Source organism: Nicotiana sylvestris, chromosome 3 (assembly GCF_000393655.2).
Source record: "Nicotiana sylvestris chromosome 3, ASM39365v2, whole genome shotgun sequence".
NCBI classification, from domain to species: domain Eukaryota; kingdom Viridiplantae; phylum Streptophyta; class Magnoliopsida; order Solanales; family Solanaceae; genus Nicotiana; species Nicotiana sylvestris.
In genome coordinates, this window is record NC_091059.1 from 36,349,428 (window position 1) to 36,364,890 (window position 15,463).

A 15,463-nucleotide genomic window follows, 5' to 3' on the forward strand; every position below is an offset into this window, starting at 1 on the left:
GAGAGATCTACCGGAGGCAGTTTGAGCGTCTCCAGTAGGGTTCTATACCAAGTACGAGAACTTATATTTGTTTAAAAATATAAGTAATACAGGTGTTTTTATCGTCTCCACCTTCATAATTTTTAAACTCAGGTATCTTCAAAACCTCGTACTGCATATTCAATTAGATTTATTAAAAAGAACTTATACCTTTAGAATATTTTTAAATTGTTGTTATAATAATTAATCTCCTTTATTATGTTTAATAGAGGTAGTTTGCTAATATTCTTATTTGAAGCAAGGGTTTTACAAACTCTTAGATTGTGTTTAGCACACTCTATTTTTCTGTTTATCTTTCTTAATTCTTTATTAAGTATCCATCTTTCATAATTTATATTTCTAATATATTGAAAAGAAGGTTGTTGCTTCATTTAAGATTTTAATATTGAGAAGAGCATCTGCTAATAGAGCGATTAATACTTCGTATATTGCTCACTATCATTTGCCTTTGCTCAAGATACCTGTTGATATTTCTTTTATTAAAATCTATTTCATCTTTTAATAACCATAAAGCTACGTTCTTTATTTTGTTTTCTCTAATGATAGATCTTGTTGATCTAATGTTGAGTCGGGAATTACTAATTCTTTTATTCGTATCTCGAAGGTGCTTCAAGACTGGTACACCTCAATTTATTAATATGAATAATTCAGAAAGAAATAACACGCTAAATAGTGTTAATATTTCGGCAGTAGCAGATATTGCCAAAATAGAAAATGATTTACAAAATTGGAGTATTCCTAGAGAATCCTTTAGCACTATATATCATACAGGCAAGTTTGATTTTATTAAAAGTTATAATATCAAAACTTGTGAATCAACAATCGCTATTAATAACTCAATCGAAACCATTAAGTTATTAGCAGCACATGACATACAACAATATAGGAGAAAATATAATTTCCTACATATTGGACTAGTACAAGTAGCTGTCAAACCTTTATACAGATTAGGTTTAGACACACCCCTTTGTCTCTTGTTAAGAGATGACAGATTATTAAATTTTGACGATTCATTATTAGGAGTCCTACAAAGTAACCTAGCTCAAGGCCCGGTCTACTTTAACTGTTATCCAAATTATTCGGTTGACATAAATGACCAGAATATTTTAGATACTTTGACTCTTAATATTAAAACAAAAAATATGAATAGTAAAATTAATACAAGAGAGATAGCTGTAATATACCGAGTATATTATAGGCTAATGAAAACCACTTTAGCCCCGAAGGCTAAAATTGAAAGTAATAAGGGAGTTACAATGCTCATGGAAGCAAACCAAGAGCATAGTAATACCTTCGTCCCTAGAATGATTCGATGGGATGAAATATTATCCAAAGATGAATGGCGTTTTGAAGCCATAACTCAACCTAAATATGAACTAGAAAGTTCACACATCGAACAAGTAATTCAACACCCAACTGGGGCAGTAGACTTAAAATTTTTAAGGTCTAACTCAATAAGCGATGCTTCTTCCAGTAAAAGAATGTCCTTCAGTGGACCTTCTTCTTCTAAACCCCCGGAGGAAAGATATAAAAGCGATAAAAGCGATGAAGAATTAATTGAAGAACTTGATAGGAAAATAAAAGGAGTAGATTTTAACAAAACTGTTCCTAAAGTAATCTATCAAAAGGGTCCTTTTATTCATAAAAGTTCATCCGCAGAAACAATAGATAGGCTTGGAACTCTTAAAGAAGAAAGTAACTTCGAAATAGATTGGAAAAGTCTAAATGCTCAGTGGAAACACCCTGATAACAACATTAAAAGAAAATGGTATGTAAATGCCTATTCTTTAGATCAACGAAAGTCTTTCAAGAACAATTGGATTAAAGATCTAAAAAGACTTAAATGTGATATAGAATTCTTTAGATGGTTTGAATTAACAGGGCAGATTCCAAATCAAAAAGAATCTTTACAAATGATTATTAACAAATGGTATACTAAAAATAAAGGTACAATAGAAGCCACTATTCCGCCTTTAGATGAAATAGTGATACCAGTTCAAACTGAGGTCATAACAGCTTCCCCCTTCAAAAGAGAAAGCATTCACCTCGATAAAGAACCAATAAATAAAGATTTGAACAAAATAATTGTCCAAAATAATTATACGAACAATCTTTTACATGTTGTAGCTAATCAATTAAAAGACACTAACAGATTAGGAATCCCAACAAAATCAACAGTAGCACCTACTATAGAAACACACCCTACTATCAAAATCCCTGAATTTTCAAAAGAAAAGTTCCCGCAATTAAAAGATAAATTTGATTTTACAAATGAACTTCTTGAAGAACAACTTAAAACAAAACTGAGTATATCAAAAATCCATACAGAACAAACTAGTAATAGTATAGATAAAACTATAGAACTGCATAAATTACAAAACCAATTAACTTCATTAAATAAAGCATATGAAGCAATACTAAAGGATGAATCCATCCCGGATAGAGAAGCAAAGTTAATAATAATAGAGAAAGCTTCTAACGAATGCTCAGACTCTATTAATAAGATAAAACCTCTTGTAACATTAAAAACTATTTCTGCTAATACTCCTGAAGTAAGTAGAATAATGGGAAATCCTAGACATCCTAATAAGAAAAATTATTATGGGAGACCAACATTCCCAGATGTTCAATTTGAAGAAGACATCTATCTATCCTACTCCAGGTCATGACGGAACTGGAATTTCTGAATGGAATATTGATGGCCTAGCAGAAGGCCAAATCTACAAAAAACTCCACGAAATAGGAATTGCGGTAACAGCCTATAAAATGAAAAATGCGTCAGATAAAAACGCTGCAACTCTAGTAGTATCAGGTTTTACCGGTTCATTAAAAAATTGGTGGGATAATTACCTTTCAGAAGACGACAAAAATCAAATTCTTAATGCTACGACCATAGCAACTATAATAAAAACTGAAAATAATAATCAAACAACTGAACAAGTAGCTAAAGAAGATGCCACAACAACTTTAATCTACTGTATAGCCAAACATTTTATCGGTGAACCAAAACTATTCCAAGATAGAAGTCTTGAACTTCTTAATAATCTTAGCTGCCCAAAATTAACAGATTTTAGGTGGTATAAAGATATGTTTATAGAAAAGGTATTGGTCAGAGAAGACTGTAATAAACCTTTCTGGAAAGAAAGATTCATTAGTGGATTACCCAGGTTGTTTGCCGAAAAGGTAAGAAATAAGATTAAAAATAGATTTAATGGCTCAATCACATATGATAACCTAACGTATGGAGATTTAATAAGCTTTATAAATGTCACAGGTTTAGAACTATGTACAGATCTAAAGCTAAAAAGCCTTATTAAAAAGGACAGGCTACAATCCAAAGCTGAACTTGGTAGTTTTTGCCAGGACTTCGGTTACAAAACAATTGCAGCTCCTTCAAAAAGAGCATCAAAGAAAAACAAACATAAATCTTCTGATAAACCTAGAAGACGCCATAAGCGTAAAGAAAAGAAAGAGGGCGAAACCTCTAAGAAGAAAAGGTTTAAAAGGAAGAAAAATTATGGTGATAAATGCTGGTCTTGTGGAAAAACAGGGCATAGAGCCAGTGACTGTAAGGTCACGAAAAAGAAAAGAAATAAAGTAAATTCTTTAGAACTTGATGAAAATACTAAAGAAAAACTTTACGCTATTCTAGAAGATAATGACAACAGTTCATCGTCTTCATCATCTTCACCCACTGACAGTTATTCGGATAGTGACAATGAACTTATCAATGTCGCATATGATTCAGACAGTAGCAGCTCAATAGAAAACAATTGTAGCTGTACTGGCGCAATTTGCGTGTGTAGCCAAAACTCACTTAGAGTAATATCAGAAGACTCCAAAGAGGTCTTATTCGACATCATCGAACACATTGATGACGATGACTTAAAGAAAAAGTATCTAATTGAATTAAAAAACATTATGGTTAAACAAAAGGGAAATCGACCACAGATAGAACCTTTTGATATGAAGAAAGTAATGGATAGATTCTCCGTTAAAACAGAAGAACCCACTACAGTCCAACATCTTCAAACTGAACTTAAATCAGTAAAAGAAGAATTAAAAGATATTAAGCTTAGACTTAATAAAATCGAAATGGAAAATATTACTGATAAAATATTATCCCAAGTAAATAAGGGAAAAACGATTAATCAAGAATTCCTCAACGAAGAAGAAGATGGTAATGATTCTGACAACACTTCAAAATTAAATGATTCAATTATAGAAGAATCGAAAGATGATTCAGCAGCCCTAGTTAAACTTACTAAAGTAAAGGCTAAAAGTTATCATCTCCCCATAACCTTAAAAGTGCAAGATATGACTTTTACCAAGTTAGCATTATTAGATTCAGGTGTATATAAGAACTGCATAATGGAAGGAATAATACCATTAAAGTATTTAGAGAAAACTACACAAAGATTATACTCTGCAACGGGAGAATTATTAAAGATAAATTACAAATTATCTAAAGCACATATCTGTAATGACGGAATATGTTTTATTAATGATTTTATAATAACCAGAGATATAAACGAAGAAATAATTCTTGGTATTCCTTTCCTGACTCAAATAAAACCGCATTACGACGACTTAAGTGCCCTCTGCACTAATGTATTAGGAAAAGAAATACGATTTCCTTACCTAAATCCAATCTCTAAAGAAGAAAGTGATTACATTAAATCACAAACAATTTTTAAAATAAACCTATTATCTCAACAAGTGAATTATTTAAAAAATGATATTAAAGTTTGCAAAATTGAACAAACTTTAAAAACCACCGGAGTAGAAGATAAGATTAAACTGTTTCTTTGAAGTTAAAGAGAGGGATATTGTCCTTAAGGTTTCTTTTCTGTTATCTTTTTCAGTACTATTTCTCTTAATAGTTTTGTACTATTCTTAGCAATATATTGTTTACTGTTTATCCTGTTTAAGTTATCTTAGTTCTAAGTTTTCTTGGGGGTTGGAAGTTGAACGTGTTTACTGTATCCTGTTGTGTCCTGTCAAACTGCGGCTCTTCCTGGCCTATAACGACGACGGCAACTGACGGCAGCTAATAAGGTTCAGCTAACTCTCTTTCAGAGACCCTCACACTATGAACTTCACACTAGATAATAGGATTGAACGATAAACATATACTGGAATGAATAGTATATAACAATTAAGATCTAGAGCATGAGATAAATAACATGAAAACCTTAAAGACAATTGAGAGTTTAGCCTCTCATGGATTTAGTTAACATGACTCTGATACCAAGTGGAAGGATCGTAAGTACAGATAAAAATATGCGGAATTTAAAGGAAATAAACACAAGTTTAAGAAACTTACTTTTATTTAGAACATTGAAAACTGCAGTACGAGGAACTTTTACAGAGAGGGAAGGGAAAACATATATGAAAAGAGAAGGGCGATTTTCGGTCTGCCCTCTATATTACATTTGAAGACTTTATATAGACTTCTAAGAGATAGTTGAGTTAATCTTGATCGTCCGTAATGGATGGTCAGATCTTTGTCTCGAAAAGTCATTTGTTCTTTGCTTTTCTGAAGAGGCAATTGTCATTTGCTTTTCCTGAAGGGCAGATGTCGCTTTTTCGAAAGGTCATTTGTTTTTTGCCTTTCTGAAGGGGCAACTGTCTTTTGCTTTTCCTGAAGGGGCAAGATACTATTTATCGATTAGACTGAGTATAGGCTAGGGCTATATTCCCGTCTAATTCTTCCATGTCTCCGTTTTGTCTGCTTTCTGCAGAGGATGAATTTGAGATTGTATCTATCATTGCCTGTATTTGAGTTGGATCCGTTGATTCTATGCTTGCAAGCATGCTGAGTAGTTTCTTTTTTAACTCATTTTTTGAGTTACCTGATTCCGTTGTTGAGTTCGTCTGAGCCGGTCTGGATTTCCTAGTTTCTTTAACTTCCAGAATCCATCCTTTTATTTTGGGTATCTTTACCAAATATTTGATTTTGTCAATCTGTTCTACTTCGAATGACCAATTAATTATAAAAGAGATTCGTTTCGCAAAATAATATTTGCATAATTTTATATGGTCAGGAAGGGTAGAGATTTCTTGTTCTAGTAGGAATCTCTCATAGTACTTGTGGAAGCTACGGGGCATCGTTTGCTCTGTTCCTCCAAAGATTTTCCACCAGTCGTAGAACCACCTGGGTAATATAGATCTCTGGGCTTGCTCACTGTATTTAACGAACCAAGTATGGGTCTTTGGTCGTAGGTAGAGAAAGTTAAACCAGGCATCTATGTAATCTCTGTAATTATAGGTTTGGGGCCTATACTGGACCGATAAAGCTATAGGGGTGTGCAAATGATCCATATTCCATTCAAATGGGCTTAAAATTTTGTTGATGGTTATTTTTGAAATCCTAATACTAGTAGGATCTCTTTCATCATAGAGAGTGTGTTCGAAAGTAACAGACTTAGTATCTGTAAGAATTAATTCGTAGTATCTTCTTGTTTTTAGGGGATCACATGTATCAACATAATTTCTTGTCCGTGTAACAGGGACGAATTAGGTCTGCTAGGTCAAGGTTTTCATAGCCTTTGTCTAGGGCTAAGACTTTAACTGGTTCTTTTGCAATTAACTCAAACGTTTCCTTCTCTGAGGAAACCGGTCTTTTATCTTCCGCTTTTGAGGGTGTGTGAGGATTAACTGCTTGGGCGAAGGTTTCAGGAACCTTCATTTCATAATCAGCACTTGTCAAGGTTTTTACCGCTTGGCTGGTGGAGGCTTTTGAGGAAGCCTGTTGAAATGGACCTGTTCTTTATGGGATAGATCCAAGAACTATCATGGCAGAGGTTTTATCAGTAGTGGGTACTCTCGGAGGGGTAACCATTATATCTAGTAGTGATCTCACGGGTGGTCTCACCGGTGGTAGTAACATTGGTCTCACTGGTAATTGTGGGTATTCTGCAAGAACAGAATACTTATTCTCCCTTTTCGGAGAGGCCTTGAAGGGACCCTTTTGTGGTCTCATATTTTCCCTGTAAGAATTCTCTGGATAGAAAATCAGGCAAAGAGTTTTGTTCCCTTTTATAAATTCAATTTCAAAATCAAAACTAGATAGTAAAGCTTGCCATCCGGCAAAAATTTGTTTTGAAATAAGGTTTTTAACATCCTTTTGTAAAATCTCTTTAGCTGACTTACAATCAACTCTTAATAAAAATTCTTTGTTTATTAAATTGTCTTGAAACTTTGTAATACATAGTACTATAGACAAAATTTCTTTTTCGACTGTACTATAATTCTTTTGAGCCGGATTCCTGATACCTGAAGTGAAACGAACTAACTGTTCGGGAGATTATGAAGAAATTCGTTGTTTTAGAATACCACCGTACCCTTCATCAGAAGCGTCGGTTTCGACTATCATAAATGCTTCAGGATTTGGAATCCCTAAACACGAGAGTTTTTGAACAATGGACTTGACTCTTTTGACTGTGTTTGTTTGTTCTAGTCTCCAGGGGACTGGGTTTTTTCTAAGACGCTTGTAGAGGGGTTCACAGATTTTTCTAATGTTAGGAATAAAATCTGCTACGTAGTTAAGGCTTCCTAAGAACCTCTGTAATTGTGTTTTATCTGTGATTTCGTCGGGAAACTTAGAGGAGAACTCAATGGCTCTACAGATTGGTTTATAAGTACCTTGATATAAGTCGTGCCCTAAGAATCTAATGGTTGTTTGGAATAACTTAATCTTCTTAGCACTGACTACTAAACCATTGTGTTTTATTATTTTAAAAAAAATATTAAGGTGTTTAAAGTGAGAATCTATGTCCTCTGAGAATACTAATACATCGTCAATATAAACTATTGACATGTTACTATAAGGGTTAAATATATTATTTATCACATTTTGGAATTCTGATGGGGCATTTTTTAACCCAAAAGGCATTACGTTCCATTCATATTGTCCAAATGGGACATTAAAGGCCGTTTTATATTTATCTTCTTCAGCAATTTGAATTTGCCAAAATCCTGATTTCATATCGAATTTGCTATAAATATTAGCTTTATAAGTTCTTTTTAATAAATCTCTTTTATTAGGTATCGGGTACCTAATCCATTGTAATACCTTATTTAAAGGTTTATAGTTAATTACTAACCTAGGAGCTCCTCTTTCCTTTTCTGCGTTGTTGTTAACGTAGAAAGCTGCACAGCTCCAAGGGGATTTAGAAGGCCTAATAATCTTCTTTTGGAGAAAGATCACCTATTTCTGTTTTACAGACTTCCATTAAGTCATGATTCATCTGAATAGGTCTTGCCTTAGTAGGTATATTTTGTTCATTAAATTCTTTTATGTAAGGTAGGTGGATTATGTGCCTTTTTCTTTCCCAAAAGGCTGTAGGTAAATCGGAACAAACTTCTAGCTCGAGTTTTTGCTGAAACAGTTTAATCTTATCTTCTACTCCGGGGGTTTTTAAAGTTTGTTCAATTTTGCGAACTTTAATATCATTTTTTAAATAATTCACTTGTTGAGATAATAGGTTTATTTTAAAAATTGTTTGTGATTTAATGTAATCACTTTCTTCTTTAGAGATTGGATTTAGGTAAGGAAATCGTATTTCTTTTCCTAATACATTAGTGCAGAGGGCACTTAAGTCGTCGTAATGCGGTTTTATTTGAGTCAGGAAAGGAATACCAAGAATTATTTCTTCGTTTATATCTCTGGTTATTATAAAATCATTAATAAAACATATTCCGTCATTACATATATGTGCTTTAGATAATTTGTAATTTATCTTTAATAATTCTCCTGTTGCAGAGTATAATCTTTGTGTAGTTTTCTCTAAATACTTTAATGGTATTATTCCTTCCATAATGCAGTTCTTATCTGCATCTGAATCTAATAATGCTAACTTGTTAAAAGTCATATCTTGCACTTTTAAGGTTATGGGGAGATGATAACTTTTAGCCTTTACTTTAGTAAGTTTAACTAGGGCTGCTGAATCATCTTTCGATTCTTCTATAATTGAATCATTTAATTTTGAAGTGTTGTCAGAATCATTACCATCTTCTTATAATAAATTGAGGTGGAAATTCTTGAAGCACCTTCGAGATACGAATAAAAGAATTAGTAATTCCCGACTCAACATTAGATCAACAAGATCTATCATTAGAGAAAACAAAATAAAGAACATAGCTTTATGGTTATTAAAAGATGAAATAGATTTTAATAAAAGAAATATCAACAGGTATCTTGAGCAAAGGCAAATGATAGTGAGCAATATACGAAGTATTAATCGCTCTATTAGCAGATGCTCTTCTCAATATTAAAATCTTAAATGAAGCAACAACCTTCTTTTCAATATATTAGAAATATAAATTATGAAAGATGGATACTTAATAAAGAATTAAGAAAGATAAACAGAAAAATAGAGTGTGCTAAACACAATCTAAGAGTTTGTAAAACCCTTGCTTCAAATAAGAATATTAGCAAACTACCTCTATTAAACATAATAAAGGAGATTAATTATTATAACAACAATTTAAAAAATTGTGAATCACTAAAAAATACATATCTTGACAATTTGGGTATGCTAAAAACCTGTATTAGCTGGTACACCTGTCAATATTAATATGAATAATTCAGAAAGAAATAACACGCTAAATAGTGTTAATATTTCGGCAGTAGCAGATATTGCCAAAATAGAAAATGATTTACAAAATTGGAGTATTCCTAGAGAATCCTTTAGCACTATATATCATACAGGCAAGTTTGATTTTATTAAAAGTTATAATATCAAAACTTGTGAATCAACGATCGCTATTAATAACTCAATCGAAACCATTAAGTTATTAGCAGCACATGACATACAACAATATAGGAGAAAATATAATTTCCTATATATTGGACTAGTACAAGTAACTATCAAACCTTTATACAGATTAGGTTTAGACACACCCCTTTGTCTCTTGTTAAGAGATGACAGATTATTAAATTTTGACGATTCATTATTAGGAGTCCTACAAAGTAACCTAGCTCAAGGCCCGGTCTACTTTAACTGTTATCCAAATTATTCGGTTGACATAAATGACCAGAATATTTTAGATACTTTGACTCTTAATATTAAAACAAAAAATATGAATAGTAAAATTAATACAAGAGAGATAGCTGTAATATACCGAGTATATTATAGGCTAATGAAAACCACTTTAGCCCCGAAGGCTAAAATTGAAAGTAATAAGGGAGTTACAATGCTCATGGAAGCAAACCAAGAGCATAGTAATACCTTCGTCCCTAGAATGATTCGATGGGATGAAATATTATCCAAAGATGAATGGCGTTTTGAAGCCATAACTCAACCTAAATACGAACTAGAAAGTTCACACATCGAACAAGTAATTCAACACCCAACTGGGGCAGTAGACTTAAAATTTTTAAGGTCTAACTCAATAAGCGATGCTTCTTCCAGTAAAAGAATGTCCTTCAGTGGACCTTCTTCTTCTAAACCCCCGGAGGAAAGATATAAAAGCGATAAAAGCGATGAAGAATTAATTGAAGAACTTGATAGGAAAATAAAAGGAGTAGATTTTAACAAAACTGTTCCTAAAGTAATCTATCAAAAGGGTCCTTTTATTCATAAAAGTTCATCCGCAGAAACAATAGATAGGCTTGGAACTCTTAAAGAAGAAAGTAACTTCGAAATAGATTGGAAAAGTCTAAATGCTCAGTGGAAACACCCTGATAACAACATTAAAAGAAAATGGTATGTAAATGCCTATTCTTTAGATCAACGAAAGTCTTTCAAGAACAATTGGATTAAAGATCTAAAAAGACTTAAATGTGATATAGAATTCTTTAGATGGTTTGAATTAACAGGGCAGATTCCAAATCAAAAAGAATCTTTACAAATGATTATTAACAAATGGTATACTAAAAATAAAGGTACAATAAAAGCCACTATTCCGCCTTTAGATGAAATAGTGATACCAGTTCAAACTGAGGTCATAACAGCTTCCCCCTTCAAAAGAGAAAGCATTCACCTCGATAAAGAACCAATAAATAAAGATTTGAACAAAATAATTGTCCAAAATAATTATACGAACAATCTTTTACATGTTGTAGCTAATCAATTAAAAGACACTAACAGATTAGGAATCCCAACAAAATCAACAGTAGCACCTACTATAGAAACACACCCTACTATCAAAATCCCTGAATTTTCAAAAGAAAAGTTCCCGCAATTAAAAGATAAATTTGATTTTACAAATGAACTTCTTGAAGAACAACTTAAAACAAAACTGAGTATATCAAAAATCCATACAGAACAAACTAGTAATAGTATAGATAAAACTATAGAACTGCATAAATTACAAAACCTATTAACTTCATTAAATAAAGCATATGAAGCAATACTAAAGGATGAATCCATCCCGGATAGAGAAGCAAAGTTAATAATAATAGAGAAAGCTTCTAACGAATGCTCAGACTCTATTAATAAGATAAAACCTCTTGTAACATTAAAAACTATTTTCTGCTAATACTCCTGAAGTAAGTAGAATAATGGGAAATCCTAGACATCCTAATAAGAAAAATTATTATGGGAGACCAACATTCCCAGATGTTCAATTTGAAGAAGACATCTATCTATCCTACTCCAGTCATGACAGAACTGGAATTTCTGAATGGAATATTGATGGCCTAGAAGAAGGCCAAATCTACAAAAAACTCCACGAAATAGGAATTGCGGTAACAGCCTATAAAATGAAAAATGCGTCAGATAAAAACGCTGCAACTCTAGTAGTATCAGGTTTTACCGGTTCATTAAAAAATTGGTGGGATAATTACATTTCAGAAGACGACAAAAATCAAATTCTTAATGCTACGACCATAGCAACTATAATAAAAACTGAAAATAATAATCAAACAACTGAACAAGTAGCTAAAGAAGATGCCACATCAACTTTAATCTACTGTATAGCCAAACATTTTATCGGTGAACCAAAACTATTCCAAGATAGAAGTCTTGAACTTCTTAATAATCTTAGCCGCCCAAAATTAACAGATTTTAGGTGGTATAAAGATATGTTTATAGAAAAGGTATTGGTCAGAGAAGACTGTAATAAACCTTTCTGGAAAGAAAGATTCATTAGTGGATTACCCAGGCTGTTTGCCGAAAAGGTAAGAAATAAGATTAAAAATAGATTTAATGGCTCAATCCCATATGATAACCTAACGTATGGAGATTTAATAAGCTTTATAAATGTCACAGGTTTAGAACTATGTACAGACCTAAAGCTAAAAAGCCTTATTAAAAAGGACAGGCTACAATCCAAAGCTGAACTTGGTAGTTTTTGCCAGGACTTCGGTTACAAAACAATTGCAGCTCCTTCAAAAAGAGCATCAAAGAAAAACAAACATAAATCTTCTGATAAACCTAGAAGACGCCATAAGCGTAAAGAAAAGAAAGAGGGCGAAACCTCTAAGAAGAAAAGGTTTAAAAGGAAGAAAAATTATGGTGATAAATGCTGGTCTTGTGGAAAAACAGGGCATAGAGCCAGTGACTGTAAGGTCACGAAAAAGAAAAGAAATAAAGTAAATTCTTTAGAACTTGATGAAAATGCTAAAGAAAAACTTTACGCTATTCTAGAAGATAATGACAACAGTTCATCGTCTTCTTCATCTTCACCCACTGACAGTTATTCGGATAGTGAAAATGAACTTATCAATGTCGCATATGATTCAGACAGTAGCAGCTCAATAGAAAACAACTGTAGCTGTACTGGCGCAATTTGCGTGTGTAGCCAAAACTCACTTAGAGTAATATCAGAAGACTCCAAAGAGGTCTTATTCGACATCATCGAACACATTGATGACGATGACTTAAAGAAAAAGTATCTAATTGAATTAAAAAATATTATGGTTAAACAAAAGGGAAATCGACCACAGATAGAACCTTTTGATATGAAGAAAGTAATGGATAGATTCTCCGTTAAAACAGAAGAACCCACTACAGTCCAACATCTTCAAACTGAACTTAAATCAGTAAAAGAAGAATTAAAAGATATTAAGCTTAGACTTAATAAAATCGAAATGGAAAATATTACTGATAAAATATTATCCCAAGTAAATAAGGGAAAAACGATTAATCAAGAATTCCTCGACGAAGAAGAAGATGGTAATGATTCTGACAACACTTCAAAATTAAATGATTCAATTATAGAAGAATCGAAAGATGATTCAAACTCTTAGATTGTGTTTAGCACACTCTATTTTTCTGTTTATCTTTCTTAATTCTTTATTAAGTATCCATCTTTCATAATTTATATTTCTAATATATTGAAAAGAAGGTTGTTGCTTCATTTAAGATTTTAATATTGAGAAGAGCATCTGCTAATAGAGCGATTAATACTTCGTATATTGCTCACTATCATTTGCCTTTGCTCAAGATACCTGTTGATATTTCTTTTATTAAAATCTATTTCATCTTTTAATAACCATAAAGCTACGTTCTTTATTTTGTTTTCTCTAATGATAGATCTTGTTGATCTAATGTTGAGTCGGGAATTACTAATTCTTTTATTCGTATCTCGAAGGTGCTTCAAGAATTTCCACCTCAATTTATTATAAGATTCTATGATGCTAAAGGTTCTGTGTTTCATATCCTAGTGATAATGAGATTAAAGGTTTCTTTGAAGTTAAAGAGAGGGGTATTGTCCTTAAGGTTTCTTTTCTGTTATCTTTTTCAGTACTATTTCTCTTAATAGTTTTGTACTATTCTTAGCAATATATTGTTTACTGTTTATCCTGTTTAAGTTATCTTAGTTCTAAGTTTTCTTGGGGGTTGGAAGTTGAACGTGTTTACTGTGTCCTGTTGTGTCCTGTCAAACTGCGGCTCTTCCTGGCCTATAACGACGACGGCAACTGACGGCAGCTAATAAGGTTCAGCTAACTCTCTTTCAGAGACCCTCACACTATGAACTTCACACTAGATAACAGGATTGAACGATAAACATATACTGGAATGAATAGTATATAACAATTAAGATCTAGAGCATGAGATAGATAACATGAAAACCTTAAAGACAATTGAGAGTTTAGCCTCTCATGGATTTAGTTAACATGGCTCTGATACCAAGTGGAAGGATCGTAAGTACAGATAAAAATATGCGGAATTTAAAGGAAATAAACACAAGTTTAAGAGTTTGTAAAACCCTTGCTTCAAATAAGAATATTAGCAAACTACCTCTATTAAACATAATAAAGGAGATTAATTATTATAACAACAATTTAAAAAATTGTGAATCACTAAAAAATACATATCTTGACAATTTGGGTATGCTAAAAACCTGTATTAGCTGGTACACCTGTCAATATTAATATGAATAATTCAGAAAGAAATAACACGCTAAATAGTGTTAATATTTCGGCAGTAGCAGATATTGCCAAAATAGAAAATGATTTACAAAATTGGAGTATTCCTAGAGAATCCTTTAGCACTATATATCATACAGGCAAGTTTGATTTTATTAAAAGTTATAATATCAAAACTTGTGAATCAACAATCGCTATTAATAACTCAATCGAAACCATTAAGTTATTAGCAGCACATGACATACAACAATATAGGAGAAAATATAATTTCCTACATATTGGACTAGTACAAGTAGCTGTCAAACCTTTATACAGATTAGGTTTAGACACACCCCTTTGTCTCTTGTTAAGAGATGACAGATTATTAAATTTTGACGATTCATTATTAGGAGTCCTACAAAGTAACCTAGCTCAAGGCCCGGTCTACTTTAACTGTTATCCAAATTATTCGGTTGACATAAATGACCAGAATATTTTAGATACTTTGACTCTTAATATTAAAACAAAAAATATGAATAGTAAAATTAATACAAGAGAGATAGCTGTAATATACCGAGTATATTATAGGCTAATGAAAACCACTTTAGCCCCGAAGGCTAAAATTGAAAGTAATAAGGGAGTTACAATGCTCATGGAAGCAAACCAAGAGCATAGTAATACCTTCGTCCCTAGAATGATTCGATGGGATGAAATATTATCCAAAGATGAATGGCGTTTTGAAGCCATAACTCAACCTAAATATGAACTAGAAAGTTCACACATCGAACAAGTAATTCAACACCCAACTGGGGCAGTAGACTTAAAATTTTTAAGGTCTAACTCAATAAGCGATGCTTCTTCCAGTAAAAGAATGTCCTTCAGTGGACCTTCTTCTTCTAAACCCCCGGAGGAAAGATATAAAAGCGATAAAAGCGATGAAGAATTAATTGAAGAACTTGATAGGAAAATAAAAGGAGTAGATTTTAACAAAACTGTTCCTAAAGTAATCTATCAAAAGGGTCCTTTTATTCATAAAAGTTCATCCGCAGAAACAATAGATAGGCTTGGAACTCTTAAAGAAGAAAGTAACTTCGAAATAGATTGGAAAAGTCTAAATGCTCAGTG

At 32.4% G+C, this 15,463-nt stretch overlaps 1 protein-coding gene across 1 annotated transcript; it reads left to right on the plus strand.

The window, feature by feature from the left end:
* The first annotated feature begins 1,295 nt into the window (after window positions 1–1,295).
* Window positions 1,296–5,861, plus strand: LOC138887244 (uncharacterized). Its single transcript, XM_070168968.1, has 4 exons — window positions 1,296–2,591; window positions 2,662–4,308; window positions 5,585–5,635; window positions 5,784–5,861. Exons 1-4 carry the CDS (start codon window positions 1,296–1,298, stop codon window positions 5,859–5,861), a joined length of 3,072 nt encoding a protein of 1,023 aa, XP_070025069.1.
* Window positions 5,862–15,463: the final 9,602 nt, after the last annotated feature.